At 48.8% G+C, this 15458-nt stretch overlaps 1 protein-coding gene across 2 annotated transcripts; it reads left to right on the top strand.

Moving 5' to 3' along the window:
• Positions 1 to 4474: 4474 nt before the first annotated feature.
• PGAP3 (post-GPI attachment to proteins 3) lies at positions 4475 to 15458 on the top strand. 2 transcript variants are annotated; one of them, XM_006889390.1, is made up of 8 exons: positions 4515 to 4695; positions 5931 to 6028; positions 6883 to 7035; positions 13391 to 13453; positions 14247 to 14308; positions 14681 to 14817; positions 15041 to 15245; positions 15391 to 15454. In XM_006889390.1, exons 1-8 carry the CDS (start codon positions 4515 to 4517, stop codon positions 15452 to 15454), a joined length of 963 nt encoding a protein of 320 aa, XP_006889452.1. The 2 variants fall into 2 exon arrangements, with proteins under 2 accessions (XP_006889453.1, XP_006889452.1); XM_006889391.1 differs by lacking the exon at positions 13391 to 13453 and having other exon boundaries at positions 4475 to 4695; positions 15391 to 15458.

The raw sequence follows: 15458 nt of genomic DNA, 5'->3' as shown, positions 1-15458 counted from the left end.
AAAGAGCACTTCATAGATTTGAGCTGTTAACTTCCTGCTTAGTGTCTAACACGCTATGCACTACTCCAACCAGGCCTCTTGTTGTTAACAACTGCTGTCCAGTCAAATATAAGTCAACTTTGTAGCAATCCTATGAGCAAGGACTCTGAACCCTGCCCTACACTGTGCTATTCAGATCACCTTTGACGTACTCAAGCCCACTGTTAACCGTCACTTTGTCAATCCATCTCACTGAGGATCTTCTCTTCTTTGGCTGATCCTCCACCTTTCCAAGCATGATGTCTTTTTCAAAGAACTGGCTGCTCCTACCATGTCCAAAGTTTGTGAGATTTCACTATCTTTGCCTCCAAGGAGGACCCTGGATTAAGTCTTTGCACCTTTTCCAAACCATATTTGTTTGTCCTTTTGGTAGTCCATGGTAGCTCAGCACTCTTCTCCAGCACTGCAACTCAAAGGCATCAATTCTTTTTCTGTCATCCTTATTCATTATGCAACTTGCATAGAAAATAATTGAAAAGATCATGGTTTGGATCAGGTGAATCTTATTCTTCAAACTGATGTCATTGCTCTCCATAACTTTGGAGAGGTCTCTGAGAGCAAACTTCCCCAGTGCAAACCATCTTTTGATTTCCTGGCTGCTGGTGCCAAGGATGTTGATCATGGATCCAACAAAGATGAAATCATTGACATTCTCTCTCTTCTCCATCTGTCATGTTGTTGCCTATTGTAAGCCTAAATAACTATTTAGTGAATGATGAGCACTCATATCTGCAGACAAACCGTGACTTTTGCTTTAAGGGTAGGATCATCATTGTACCATTTGCTTCATCTTTTTCCTCACTGGACAGGGAGCCATTTTTGCCTTTTATTTTCTTTTTCTCAAGTGTTCAGTACAATAAACACAGAGTTCCAGTAAAAGTCACTAAGCACAGGTTGAAGGAATACATCAATGATAACTTTTCAGGCCAGATAAAAATTAGGATGTAGATTAAGCTAAGCAAGGTAATGAGGCTGGAACCTCAGGGACTTGTGTTGTAGAAGGACAGGGCTGTGTTGACCAAGAAAACTCTCCAGAGATGTCTCAAAGAAAGAATACCCTGTCTCCCACCAGGACAATAGGACAAAAATTCCCATTGCCTTCTCCATCTTTATCACTGTGTGATTCATCAATTATATAAGCATGGTTGGGTTTTTCTTTCTAATCTGTGAGTTTGAGACGTGAAGAAAAATTTAACTGGTAGCTCCAAACCAGAAGAAAACAACAAAAATGAATGTTGTATTAAATGTATCCAGATATAACAATATGCCATATATTAAAAACTCAACTGTATATAACTCTTTGCCTTTTGGATCCAAGCCAATTTAGAGCAGACCCTCTATTGGTTTTCCTAGGCTGTAAACCATATAGGAAGAGATTGCCATCTCTCATAGAGTTGCTGGTGGATTCAAACTGCACAAAGGCGCACCTTTGGGTTAGCAGAACAACTCCCTATGAACTATGCCACTAGAGCTCCCTTAACAATATTTGTAGTTGTTGTTATGTGCTGTTACATTGTTATGCTGTAAGTTACTATTATTACTCTTCTAGCCATAATCTTTTAATTGCCATAAAATGACCTTGTGCAAGTATGCAAATAAGGTGCTTGTGGTTCAGCAAGGGCATTGGACAGTTTTGTTAATGCAAATACGGTATGCAGAATCTCTGTCAAAACCTCATTCATTCCAATTGAGGTGAAACCAACTCATAGCTGACCCTTCAGCAAGTTTTTAGAGGCTGTAAGTCCCTGGGGAGGAGACTGCCTATCAAGGAGATTGTTTCTACCAAGGAACACCTAGCTGGTGGGTTTGAACTGCCTGCCTTTTGGTCCTTACTAAGTCCCATTCTACTATATTTACTATTTCTAAATATTATTTAATGTGGAATTAATTAGCATATTTTAGCATTGATGTAATATAGGTTAAGGATTCTAAAATTGAAACCTTAAATATTTCAAATGAACACTATCTCTACCCTTAGAATTCCCTCAGAGGAAGGGTCCTCGCCTTGCCAGGGTTTCAATCTGCTTAATCTTACACTACCCCATCTTCACATGGGGAATCCTTACAAAAAGACTTAGAGTAAGGAAAAAATGATATATTGTTTCATAAAATCTGTGAAAGACAGAACCCTGTGTAAAGTTAAAAAAAACTGTTAGAAAAGGAGAATGTAATTATTTTTCATGAATACAAGCAATAAACAAGTTATAAAACTACCTCCGGTTAGAGACCAAAAACCTGTGAGATCCTGAAAAACAAGGTCGTCTTTTTCAGTCTTGGCTTTCACAGGCTTGGTGTATCAGAAAAGAACTCATCTGCAGGTGCTAAGTAGCACTAGAAATTTATTGTTTCTGGTTACCTCCTGGAGTGGTAAGAGGTTATTTTCTTCATTCCAGCTTCCCAAGTCACAGACTTTACTCCAGGGGATACCATTCATGTTTATTTTCAATTCTCAGGAGCAGCATTTACAGAAAATACAACGTGAATAGTCCTTCCCTGAGTGCCATTCACAGAAAAGATATAGCAAAACCGGAAAGCTAGAATTTGGGGGAACTGGTTTTTTCCTTTTCTTGGTTTCACAAGTTTTCTGTCTTAGACAAGATATGGTCTTACCATCTTCCTAGTGCTTGTTTTAGTGTAAAATACTTGGAACTTTCTTTTCTGATAGACTTTACAAAGGTGTTGGTTTTTGTAGTTTTTCTGTACAAGATGAATGGTGCTTTCATATGTTGTGTCTTGATTACAAAACACTAGTTGTTATTATTATTACCATCAGCCATTAAGTTGATTTCCACTTGTTTCCAGAAAGAGCTAAGGCCACAGATAATGTTTGCAGAATGTGTGAAAGAATGGAATAAAATTTTAGATCTAGATTAAGCTAGCTACTACCATCACTCCCCACCCCCAGGATAAATAGTCATTATAATTATGCATTTAGCTACAAGTCTTTAATGAAAAGGAAGTGAGGGAGGCTGGTGGTATTTAGGGGAAAGGTGAGAGATAACAAAGTATCATACCCCTATGGTACATTCACATGATGAAATACTATGCAGGAGCACTGGTTTTATAAATTACTACCGAACTTGGAAAGACTAGAGAGCATTATGTTAAGTGAACTCAGTCTCATAAGGACAAATACTGTATTGAGACTAGTATTGTAGAACGTGTGTGAGGATCCAAGGTGAGGCAGGTAGGAGCAGAGGGTTGAGGATGGGTGGGTTAATCATAGGGTCACACAATTTGATGGGTGGAGGGAGGGGTGAGTAAAGGAAATGGAAAAAGATCTGGTGTGAAAAACACAACTGTATACGAAGTTTGTAATTAAACCAGTATAAAATAAAAATTTTATTTAAATTAAAAAAGAAAACCCCACATAAAACAAAAATCTTTTGAATTTAAAAAAAAGCAAAAGAAATAAAAATTGGGCACAGCTAAAAAAAAAAAAGTATCATATTCCCAAAGATTTTCCACTTAAATTTCTCTTCCTTCTGTATTAGTGTGGTACGAATCAGGCTGCGTATTAGACAACCCTGAATCTGAACTTTTCCAGTCCTTATGCAGAGTAATATTGTTCATTTACTTAAAAAAAAAAAAAAAGAAGTATTGAGCCCCCTTAGTTTGGAAGACAGACCATTCACTGTATGTAACAATGTAACATCATCCACGGTGGAAGGTAACAATAACCTTCAGGAAGTGGTGTTTAATCTCAGACCAAAATAAACAGGACTACGGTAAAGGTGAGCGTGGAGCAAGGGAGTGACGGAGACTGGTAGTGACCCAGGGCATGTGGAGTGTGGAGTTTATCCCTGGGATAATCGGGAGCCAATACAGAACTGTAAAGAGAAGTAAAATGGACAAATATTTTTTTGAAACAGCGCTTAAACAGGAGGGGGCAAAAGAGTAGAAGGGAAATCCCTTATAAAAGGCTATTGGATGGCCTAGTGGCACAAAGCTGCGCTGCAATGCGAAGGCACGCGGTTCGAATCCACCAGATGCTCCGCTGGAAAAGGAGGGACAATCTCCTTCAGTGCCAGTCGGATCCGATTCGGCGGAACACAATGGGGGGAGGGGGGGAGGTACTGAAGCTGCCCAGGCGACAAATAAAGATATCTTTACCAGGGTAGTATCACTGGCGACGAAGAGACAAACAATTCCAATATACGTACAAGGTAAAACTCGCCAGAGTTGGTGACAGAAAAGTAGCCCTACCTCGAAGACTCTGGAAAACAAGACCGGTATTTATTGGTTACTTTATCTTACTCTTAACCTAAGCATCCTTAGCTCTGTCGCTTCAATCTGGAGATTGCAGAGGCACGAGGGGCGGGGCATGCGCCCAAAAAAACAGGGAACTTTTATTTAAACGGAGTGGAAGAGAGCCGAGAAAACAGCAATGAACACAAGGCATTTCCGGTTACTCCGGAAGTATAGACCAGAGACGCTCATGAGTTCCTCTGCCGGCGGCAGGGCAGAGTGAAAGGATGTCCGGGAGGGCAGTGCGACTGATGCTGCTGGCTGGAGCAGCCGCGCTAGCGAGCAGCTCCCAGGGCGACCGCGAACCAGTGTACCGTGACTGCGTGCTCCGGTGCGAGGAGCGGAACTGTTCGGGGGGCGCTCTGATGCACTTCCGTTCCAGCCAGCCAATCTACATGAGTCTGGCAGGTAGGCCCCGCCCCTTTGTGAGCCACGCCCACTTTCTAGGCCCCACCCCATGCTTCCCCTATCGACCCTTTTTACAATCTCTAAACCTTAGTTGATCCCAGTCTGTTGAGTCTGTTGAGTTTGAGAGCAGCCTCAAAGTAATCAGAACCTTACCAGCCAGTCTTGTTTTCCTAAAGCGAGCTTTCATCCAATTTTAAATGTATTTGTTCAAACATGTGTTTATTGAACACATACAAATCCCTAGAGTGACACAGAACTGATCCTGCCCCCCCCCCCCCCATAGGGCATTAACCATCTCACATACAAGGTAAGTTAAGTTTAGGGGTTTGGGGGAAGAGGAAGAAATCGCTTCAGGCTTTTAGAGGGAAGAGAGAAGGATCATTTTAGGGCACTGTAAAGGAGAGACTTTGAATTGGACTTTTGCCTGGTGGTCACATTAAATTTAGAACTGTGGTTATAATGGGCAGGAAACCAACATATTGAACACTGCCTATGTGACAGATGTCACAATTAGTCACTTAATTTTCACAAAAGCCTTTCCTTTCATTAAGGAAGTAGTTTATTATTCCAAGTTTACAGTTGGGTTAAGTGCCCTACCAAAGGTCACACAACTAGTAAATTAGTAAAGCAAAATTTCCAGCACTAGCCTGTCTGAGCACAAGCTCATCCTCTTGTCACTATCCCATCCACCATCTGCATTCCAAATCCAAGGAACTGAAAGAGTGTAGGTCTTGGACAGCTGTGGGCACTCCCAGCACCTTGGTTTATCCAGGGTCTCTTATCTCTCAGTAGAGTTAAGGTTCAAAAGGCAATTTGAGACCTCAAAAGTCAGGCTGATGAATTTGGGTTTCATTTTCACAAGGGAAACAGCCAGGGCTCCTCTCTGGTAAGAAATGACAGCAAATCTTGTGTTCAGGTGGCACAGAGAGGCTATTCAAATGAAAGAAGATGAGAATATTTCCATTTGTTCACCATATAGCCAGCCCTGACCGTCAAACACACTTGTACACACACATTTTCTCTACCCTACCCCCACCTCCCCACATACAATCCCTTTTCAATACTTGTATGTCTCGTACACATGTTTGTATACATCCAAGTGGGAATGTAGACTCTAGTATTTCTTCTGGTTGTCTCCAATCTGCAGACCCCACCCCAGTCCCATGGGCCCAGTCTGAGTTCTTTTTTGCTTTTCTGGGCTGAAGAATTAACCAAACTACATTTTGTCTTTTCAGGCTGGACCTGTCGAGATGACTGTAAGTATGAGTGTATGTGGTTCACAGTTAGCCTCTACCTCCAGGAAGGTCACAGAGTACCTCAATTCCATGGCAAGGTGAGTTGGAGGAATCCAGGTGGGTGTGTGGTGGTGGTGTGGGGAGAGTAAGATTCTTCCCAAGTGCACCACACTTTCTAGTCAATTGAAGACTGAGTCTTAGGCCATGGATTGCTGGTTGTGTGTTGGGGCAGGTATTTCTCAAAATCTAAAGAAAATGTATGTAATCACATAGGATAAATGTATCCTGCCTCTGCATCTGGAGAACTGTGACCTAGGGGAACTTTGAGATCTCCTCACATTGTGCCGCTGGGCTTTTCTTGATGATTGTGATGCCCACCTTTCTTCAGGAACAAATCCCCTGACCCACTCTGGTGGGCTTTCTGTTGCTTCTCTAGTAGGGATCTGGATTACTAATAAGATTCCTTTACATTGTGAGTAAGGCTTAATTTTCTGGTGCCTTTTAAAGCAGTATGATCACATTCTAATCTGGTGAGGTTGGCAGGAATTAGTGTATCCAATTTGCCATATAGGAAATGGTCTCATAGGGCTTGTATTCAGTGGTGGGGTAGAGACCAGAACCTGTTTCTTCTGGACGACAGCTTTGTGCATGTTCTACTTGCTGATCACCTGCTATGCTAAGCACCAGGCTATTCTGAACCGTCTACACTGACCTCCCTGCTCTTCCCAAAGACATGAGTTTATTGTGCTATGAGGGCTGCCCAGGATTGAGGGTTTGAGCCTCAACCAGGAGCTGAAATGATCTCATCGCCCTGAAGGGGTGCTGAATCTGGGGCTTTGGCCAAGGGTCAGAAATGAGGAGTTAGCTGGGAACCTATTGATACAGAAAATGGTAGGTTGGTCTAGTAGGGGTCCCCAGCCCCTCAGACCTCCTCCATCTGCTCCTTTTTCAGTGGCCCTTCTCCCGGTTCCTGTTCTTCCAAGAGCCAGCTTCTGCTGTGGCCTCCTTCCTCAATGGCATGGCCAGCCTGATGATGCTCTGCCGCTACCGCGCCTCCGTGCCACCCTCCTCCCCCATGTACCACACCTGCGTGGCCTTCGCCTGGGTAGGTAACCTGCTCTTTGCACAGAGTTGGATGGTAGGGACTGGAGAGCGCTTCTTCTAAGTGTAGGAGGAACTAGGACTTGCAGGTCCAGAAGAGTTTGGATCTGTGAGAGGCTAGAGCACGACAGGAGCAAAGATATGAGGCTAATGATCATGAGACCTAGGCAGGTGCTGTCAGTTGGCTACCACAGTGTGGCTATTTGAAGGGGACCAGAGGGAGATCAAATGTTGCAGAGAGGGCTCAGAGTTCCAGGCCAAGGGTGGTGGTTGTTGTTGTTATGTGCCATCTAGTCGTTTGTGACTCATAGCGACCTTGTGTACAACAACCCTAAACCCTGCTCTATCCTGTGCCAGTGGCACTGCTTCTGACACACCCATCCCGATTATCCCAGTCACTGAATCAATCTACCTCCAAGGGTGGTTGTTGTTGTTGTTGTTGTTGTTGTTGTTGTTGTTGTTGTTGTTGTTATGTGCCGTTGAGTAGCTTACAACTCATAGCGACCCTATGCACAACAGCCCTAAACCCTGCTCTATCCTGTGCCAGTCGCACAGTCTCCGACACACCCATCCTGATCACCCCCGTCACTGAATCAATCTATCTCATAGAGGGACTTCCCCTCCTACGCCATCCCTCCACCTTACCAAGCATGATGTCCCTCTCCAAGGACCTGTCTCTCCTTACATGTCCAAAGTATGTCAGATGAAGCCCCAGAATCCTTGCCTCCAAGGAGCAGCCTGGTTTAACCCTCTCCAGGATGACTCTGTTTGTTTTCTTGGCAGTCCATGGTACATTCAATACTCTTCTCCAGCACCACAGCTCAAAGGCATCAATTCTCCTTCTGTCTTCCCTAGTCATTATCCAACTCTCTGATGCATAACAAGTGATTGCAAAGACCATAGCCTGTATCAGACACACCTTAGTCTCCAGAGTGACACCATTGCTCTTCAAGACCCTGGAGAGGTCCCTAACAGCAGACTTACCCATCGCAATATGTGTTTTGATTTCCTGGCTACTGGTGCCAAGAGTGTTGACCGTGGAGCCAAGCTGACTAAAGATGTGAACAATCTCAATCTCTTCACCATCCATCCTGATGCTGCCAATTGGTTCAGTGGTGAGAATCTTTGTCTTCTTGACACTGAGCCTTAATCCATACTGAAGGCTGCAGTTTCAGACACCTCCAAGGGTAGAGACTGTTAAATCAGCAGAGCCCTGGCATTAGCACACACTGTCACAGGCATGGCTGAGAGAAAGCCACCACTTCCTGTTTATGCCTCTTGCAGAGAAAAGAACTTGATCCAGCCAGAGAAAGCCAGAAGTATACCTATCCCACATTTCCATTTTTCCAGGGGCACTGCTAGTCCATCCCTTTGCTTATGTCTCTTCCCTATGCCTCAGCTCAGGAGCCCGGGTTAGCCCTGCCTGGATTCTCTGCATTAGGAAGCTTAGGGCCCTCTTGGGCAGATCCGCAAGTCAAGGAGACCTCAGAGGGCTCCAGTCTTTGTCCTCTTGACAGGTGCCAGGGCCTGGAGGACATCTCACAGCTTTTAACTTGTTCTCCCTGATTGTCCCGTCTTTCATCTCACTGATGTCTGACGGTCAGCTTCCTTCTTGGCAGGGGTCCCACCTCCCAGGGTGTCCCACAGCCCAAGAACACTGTGAGGAACAGCAGTTGTTGAGGTAGGAGAGGGTAGATGGATCCTGGGACCTGTGTCTATAAAATACAGGCTTCTCAGACATGGGACTCTCTGATGCCACCACTAGGCCTTTAAGGACATAGCCTCAGAGCCCACACTCTCCTTGATGATTTGATTTGGATTTTATGCTTGATCTTTACTCTTAGTCTCCTGTGTGTGTGTGTGTGTGTCTTTCTTTCTTTCTCTGTGCAAGAGGGAGGGACCCTGAACTATGTAGAGGGTGTGGCAGTAGTGAACCTTGTCCTGGGCTGGGTCTTCTGGATCGAGTGAGGCTCCTGATTTCTGTTAACAGGTGTTGGAGAGGCATTCCACCTGCCCCAAGTTGTCCTTAGGGTGGCCTCAGGATTTTCTTAGGAGAACAAGGAGCCCCTGCCACCCGAGCAGGGCTAAAGAAGCTTTGACACAAGAAGTCAGCCCCCATGTTGCCATTTAGGTCTGGGCAGCCAAACAGGGCTTGGCACACCACAGCCCTTTGACCTCATGGAATTGGGGCCCCTGCTCACTGCCAAAGCTGGGAAGTCACTCCAGTTCCCCAACAATGAAAGATTCTAACCTGTAGGGATCCAGGTACAGGGGCAGGGAGCAAGGAAGCCAACTCCTCTGTAAGTTTAGGAAGTAGGAACTGACTGTGCTTCACCTCTGCTGAGGAATCTATGAGAATAAGTTGAGTCTGTAGCAGAATGATGGTAAGACTTCAGGAAGGACTTCCTGATAGTCAGACATGAACTAGTGGGACAAGTAATGATAAGAACTCAAGGAATCCTTTTTGATGGTAGCAAAAGCTCTCCTCCCGTCTCCATGCATCTCTTCTCTCAGGAGTGAGCTGGGACAGACTAGCCCTGCCTGAGGCAGGGGGTGAGACCTGGTGGCCTGGGTGGGGTTGGGGGGGCAGGATGGCAGCAGGCATCATATTTAACATTCTGCCTCCCCCATTTCTGAGACACCGAGCTATTTAAAGACCCACTTGTCCCCACCGCCACGGTGTCAATGACAGCCTGGAGCACTGGGGCTTAGCACTGGGGTCGAATTCCTGACAGATCTGGCTCACTTGGCATCCAACCAGTTTCACGGCTGTGATATTTTTGTCTCAATTTTTGTATTTTCCAACAGACTGAAACAGCCTTCTACTCCGCCCCCCAACTTAGCCTTTCCTGTCCCCATCCAGCCCCGCCCACCCCTGGCAGCCTGCCCCCAGCCCATCCCTCCCCCATCCTCCTCCATGTTTACTCAGAGCTCTTAGAGCCTTCTCTGCTCCTGTGCCCCCTGGCTTGTGTGATTGGCTAGTTACCCTGTTTGACCCCTTAGTTCCACTTGAGGTTTGCTAAGGAGTCTGGGAGCAGCCTTTTTTATTATTTTTGTGTAAGTGTACCGTCAAATCAGATCTGACTGGTACAGGAGGAGACTGCCCCTCCTTCCCCGGCAGAACATCTGGTGGATTTGAACCGTACATCTCTGGGATTTTAGTTGCAGCTCCTTGCCACTAGGCCACCAGAGCTCCCCTTGGGAGCAGCCTTACATTTGACTTGGAGCTTTCTCCCCCCACCTCCCACCCCCCAACTCCTTTGCTTATGTCTTGATTGCAAACTCTGAGTGAAGAGAGAGAGTATCTATTCAGTGCATTCTGGTATAGTGGCTTGGGAACTAGGAAGAGGGTCCCTTCTGTAGCTAAGGTGCGTGCATTCTGCAATCAAGAAATGCTGGGGAACCCATGATTGGACCTTGAAATTGTGACCCTTGAGAGGGAAGTGGGGGTCAAGTGAAAGGAAGGTGAGGGTGGGCAGCCTGCTAGCACAAGAAAGCTGGCATTTATGGGGCACCTGCTGAGTACCAGACCGCACCAATCAGAAACCCAAACCCGGCTGCTGTCAGGTGGTTCCCGTTCATGGCTGCCCTCCATCGGGTTTCCATATATGAAGAACTTTGAGGTAAGAGACTACCTCCTCCTCCTTCCAGTGAGCATTTGGTGGATTTGAACTGCCTGCCTTTTTGGTTAGAAGCCAACCTGTCACACTATGATACCAGCGGCCCCTTTCTGCCAGGAATTTTGCAGACATCATCATCATCCTGCTCACCTTCCTTTTTGGGGAATCCTTGAATTTCATAGGTGTGGCAGCTGTGGCTCAGAGACACAAAGCTCCAGGCTCAGCTTCGCATACATAACTGTTCAGGAGCGCAGGCAGGATTTGAAGCCAGGGTCATGGAGTAGAGCCTGTGTCCTTATGGAAGTGCCAGCCCTTCTGCCCTCAGCCTGGGCAGCTCTGGGGAGACTATCCCTTCCCCAGACTTCACTAGCAGAGAAAAGAAGTAGGAGAAGTAGAGGCAGACTTGACTTCTTCCACCTCAGGTCTTTGGATGGGTCTGAGGGGCCCTGGGGCTGTCAGCTAGGTGGGGAGAAAGAACACTGCTGTAACGAGGCCTGGACACTCTCAACACACAGTGTTGCTCGTGAACTGTTTACCAGCTTCTGCTATTCCCATTTTATAGGTGAGGAAGCTGAGGCCTAGTAAGGCTAAATAATGTGCCACAAGACACACTACAAATGTCAGAGCTGGACCTTAAAGCCTGGAAGCCTGGCTCTGTGAGCACTGGTGGCACAGTGATTAAGTACTTGGCTGCTAACCCAAAGGTTGGCAGTTTGAACCCACCAGCGTCTCCAAGTGAGAAAGTGTGGCAGTCAGCTTTAGTGAAGATTACAGACCTATGGGACTGTTCTGTAGGGTTCTGTGGGTCAGAATCAGTGACATTCTTAATAACACTGCCTTCTAGATAGGTTTGGAAGAGGAATTCCCCACAATAGAATGCTCCCCAGAGAAGAGGGTACAAATTCCAGGCTTCAGGTGGGCCTCTGCTATAGAAGGCACCTGGGGTAGAGGGGGACAGGGGACCAGCAGCCCTCACACTGTCCAATAGTGCTGAGCCCTGACCATATGCACCTTCTCCCTCTCTGCTTTCTGCTTTCCAACTGCCACTTAATTCAGTCCTCTTGTCACCTCCCCCTTCTTGCTACGGATGACAAGGAGGCCTGGCTGGCTGCCAGGCCCTGCTGCCTTTTCCTTCACCTCCCTCCCACACAGGCTCCAGGGCCACTGTCCTCCTCAGGGATGTCCCTCTTCCTGGCCTGTCAGGGAGTTTGCCCCCCTGTGACTGCCTGTCAGCCCTGAGCCGCCTCCCGCCTCTCTCCCTGCACTGACGCTGGTCATCTTGAGTGGGGAGCAGTGTCCATCAAGTCACTAGGTTCAATCCCATTTCCAGCCTCCAGACCAAGCCTCTATTGCCATCTCTGGGGAAGGGGCAGGCACAAGGAGGATCTTGTGGCCAGGTGCCTGGGCAGGATGACTGGCCCAAGTGGACCTCAGAGGAGGAGGCCGCCTGACCTAGAATAGGGAAGAACTGAGAAATCGCTTAGCCCCTGATTGAAGCTGAGACGCACAAGCCTTTGCCAGGTCACAGGGAGCGTTAACAACAAGGTTCAGCCTAGGTCCCAGGCTAGACAGGCTGCATCTGGCTACCTGGAGCCTCCAGAGATCCCCAGGGCCTTGATGAAAACGGCTGGCTGCTCTCCTGCCCCCTCGGCACACTGCTCTTCCCAGTCACTCATCAGCTCCTGTTGCAGGAGGCTGCTACAGTCACCTCCATCCTTCCTGCTGCTGGGCCAGAGGAGAGTGCTCTTGACCCTCACCCCGCCTGGCCTGTGTCTGTGCATCCTGGGCCTAAGTGACCTTTCTCTCCCTCTGCCCTAGCATGTCCCTCCCCACCTCCAGGGCATCCCAGGCCTGGCCAAGCTGTGTCTTCATTTAGTTCTCACTGATTTCCCAGCCCTTCCTCCCAACTCGTCTCTACCCCACCCAACCTTCTTTCAGCCTGTAAGCCTCTGGTGTGGACACAGCAGTTCATGGAAAACAAGTGCCAGAACTATCTCCCAGAAAGTCTAGCACTCACTGGCAAGATGCTTTGCATTTTCTTTCCATTCTGTTAATTTCTAGGCGAAAGGCCTTACATCTTCCCCAGGGCCCTTGCCCACCTTAGCCCTCAGCCCTGCTCCTCTGCTTCTCCAAGGCCTGGGGAGCAGCCACTGGTCTGGCGGGTTAGGCTGGCTCTGCAGGAGGAGCTGGCCAACCTCCTCCCCAGAGGCTTGGCCCCAGTAAGATCTGCTTGATCTCAGAGACTCCCATACAGTGCTGGCTTGCTCACTTGGGACACACCCCAAGCTGGCTGGAACCCCTCCACCCCACCCACCTCATTCCCGCCCCTACAGGCTGAGGTCACTGACTCCCTTGGGCCAGGTGGGGCTATCATCACCTGCCAAAGGAGGGGAGGAGGCGAGGCCCCCTGGGGGCTGTTGTCTTAGGGATTGAGTAACCCTGGAATTTGGCTGGGCCGGAACTGGTTCCCCAGCCAGGCCGGAACCTGTGGAGGCTACAGCCCCCGTGGCTCTGGAAGTCCAGGGTGGTGGAAAGCCAAGTCTAGGAAAGTGGGAAGAATGAGGATGGAGGGTACCTGGGAGGGCAGTAAAACACTTGGGCTCACTGGACTCTGGCAGGCCAATGCAGGACCTGCTGGAGACCCTTCAGAGATGAGGTGGATGAGCTCCCTGGGGGTCTCCCCCACCTTGGGGCTACACGCCCGCCAACAAACAGCTCACCAGCCTCCTCTCTCCTCAGGTCTCCCTCAATGCCTGGTTCTGGTCCACTGTCTTTCACACCAGGGACACCAGTCTCACAGAGGTGAGCACCCCTTCCTGTTCCCTTACCAGCAGGGACTGTCTCAGGGGGCCCCAGAGGGTGAGGTAGAGTGACCTCTTATATCTAATGCAAGCTACTGCTTGCTTCTGAGCATTTCTGTGTGCTAGGCATGGGGCCGCCCTGAGTTGGACTCTGCTAGCAGCAAAGTGTGCTGGAGCCTCTCTTGAACATTGTGAGTCTCTAACGATTATCACTAACTCTTGTTGCCATCAAGCCAAAACGGACTCCTAGCTGACCCTCCAGTGGGTTTCCGAGGCTGTAAAATCACACAAGAGGAGATTGTCCATCTTTCTCCTTCAAAGCAACATGTGGATTCGAACTACCAAAGAGACATGGCCTTTGGGTTAGCAGTGCAATGCCCCACAGACTACACCACCAGACTACATCACTCCTTTTTAACTGATGACGCAGCTGAGCCTCAGTGAGCAGGGTCACCTGACTCATAAAGGAACACAGTCAGGACCTGGGCTCATGCTGTTGGACTCAGCTTGTGCTTCTTGTTTGTGCTTGAGGCTCAGCGGGAGCATTCCTGGGGTGCTCCTCAAGGCGAGCCGCTGAACACATTTTAAAAACTGTCTGGTGTAAACACGAGGGCCTGCCTGCTCAATTCAGGAGTGAAATAGCCGTAGGCTGAAGAAGCAGGAGACACTGTGCCTCTGCCACCATCTCTGTGCGCATCCTTGGCGGTAGGTCCTCTCCAGGCGCTGCCCTCCAGAAGGCCTTGCCCAGGTCCTGCCTCTCACACTGGCCCCTCTTTCTCCCTCCCTGTCCTTAGAAAATGGACTATTTCTGTGCATCCACTGTCATCCTCCACTCAATCTACCTGTGCTGTGTCAGGTGAGGCCACCTTAGCACCTGCAGGGGTGGGATCAGGCCCAGAGGGCAGTGGGGTTCCCCACCTTGCCCCTGGGGGTGCTGTCTCCAGTGCCTTTTTCATTAGCTTCCCAGCATGCACACAGGTATGCGTGCACACACACACACACACACACCCCTTGGACTGTCTTAGTAAGGGAACACTCGGTCTTTATAAAGATCTAAAGCACTTGGTCCTCTGGAGGGTGGGGGCCTGCCCGGTTAGCCCATTTTGGCTGGGGAGAGGGGCCCAGGCTTTCAGGACCACATGTTGATGTTGGAGTCTGGAGATGCTTCAGGGACCACTGCTGGGGGGACGGGCTACATGTCCCCTGAGCAGCTTTGGGTGATGGGCAGGACTGTGGGGCTGCGGCGGCCAGCTGTGGTCAGTGCCTTCCGGGCCCTCCTGCTGCTGCTACTGACTGCGCACATCTCGTACCTGAGCCTCGTCCACTTTGACTACGGCTACAACCTGATGGCCAACGTGGCTATTGGTGAGGCTGGCCTAAATGCACCCGAGGAGGGTGCAGGAGGGGGTGGTGCCGTTCCCTGAGGGGGAAGTTCTAGAGGAACCCTTAAGGTGTGGGGAAGGGAAAAGAATATGAGGCTGGAGAGCGGGAGACCTAGGAAAGACGCTGAGCAGGGCCCTGGGGGTGGGGAGACCTGGGAGGGAAAGGCAGTCCAGGAAGTGAACGCCCCTGTCCCCGTGGGGCCCAGGCCTGGTGAACATGGTATGGTGGCTGGCCTGGTGCCTGTGGAACCACCGGCGCCTGCCCCACGTGCGCAAGTGCATGGCCGTGGTCATGCTGCTGCAGGGGCTGTCCCTGCTCGAGCTGCTGGACTTCCCACCTCTCTTCTGGGTCCTGGATGCCCATGCCATCTGGCACATCAGCACTATTCCTGTCCACGTGCTCTTTTTCAGGTTCGTTACACCTTCTTGGGTTTTCCTTCCTTTCCTGCTCCTGAGGGCGGGGCAGCAGGGCCCCACTTCACTCTCTCCCCAAGCCTGCCCTGAGAAGAGTCAGGCACAGAACTGTGCCTCAGTGTGCGCCCCCCTTGGTCCACAGGTTCCTGGAGGACGACAGTCTGTACCTGCTGAAGGAATTAGAGGCCAAGTTCAAACTGGACTAAAGAC

Source organism: Elephantulus edwardii, unplaced genomic scaffold (assembly GCF_000299155.1).
Source record: "Elephantulus edwardii isolate Elephantulus edwardi_28Jun2011 unplaced genomic scaffold, EleEdw1.0 scaffold00077, whole genome shotgun sequence".
Lineage (NCBI taxonomy): Eukaryota > Metazoa > Chordata > Mammalia > Macroscelidea > Macroscelididae > Elephantulus > Elephantulus edwardii.
Note: the sequence above shows the minus strand (reverse complement) of the source record. Positions and strands in the feature narration are given on the sequence as shown.

Bases quoted from the DNA above. Each gene is read 5' to 3' on its own strand.
- PGAP3 (XM_006889390.1), top strand. From the start codon at position 4,515: ATGTCCGGGAGGGCAGTGCGACTGATGCTGCTGGCTGGAGCAGCCGCG. The intron at 13,454-14,246 runs GTGAGCACCCCT...CCCTGTCCTTAG, and splicing joins GGGACACCAGTCTCACAGAG to AAAATGGACTATTTCTGTGC. The intron at 15,246-15,390 runs GTTCGTTACACC...CTTGGTCCACAG, and splicing joins GTCCACGTGCTCTTTTTCAG to GTTCCTGGAGGACGACAGTC.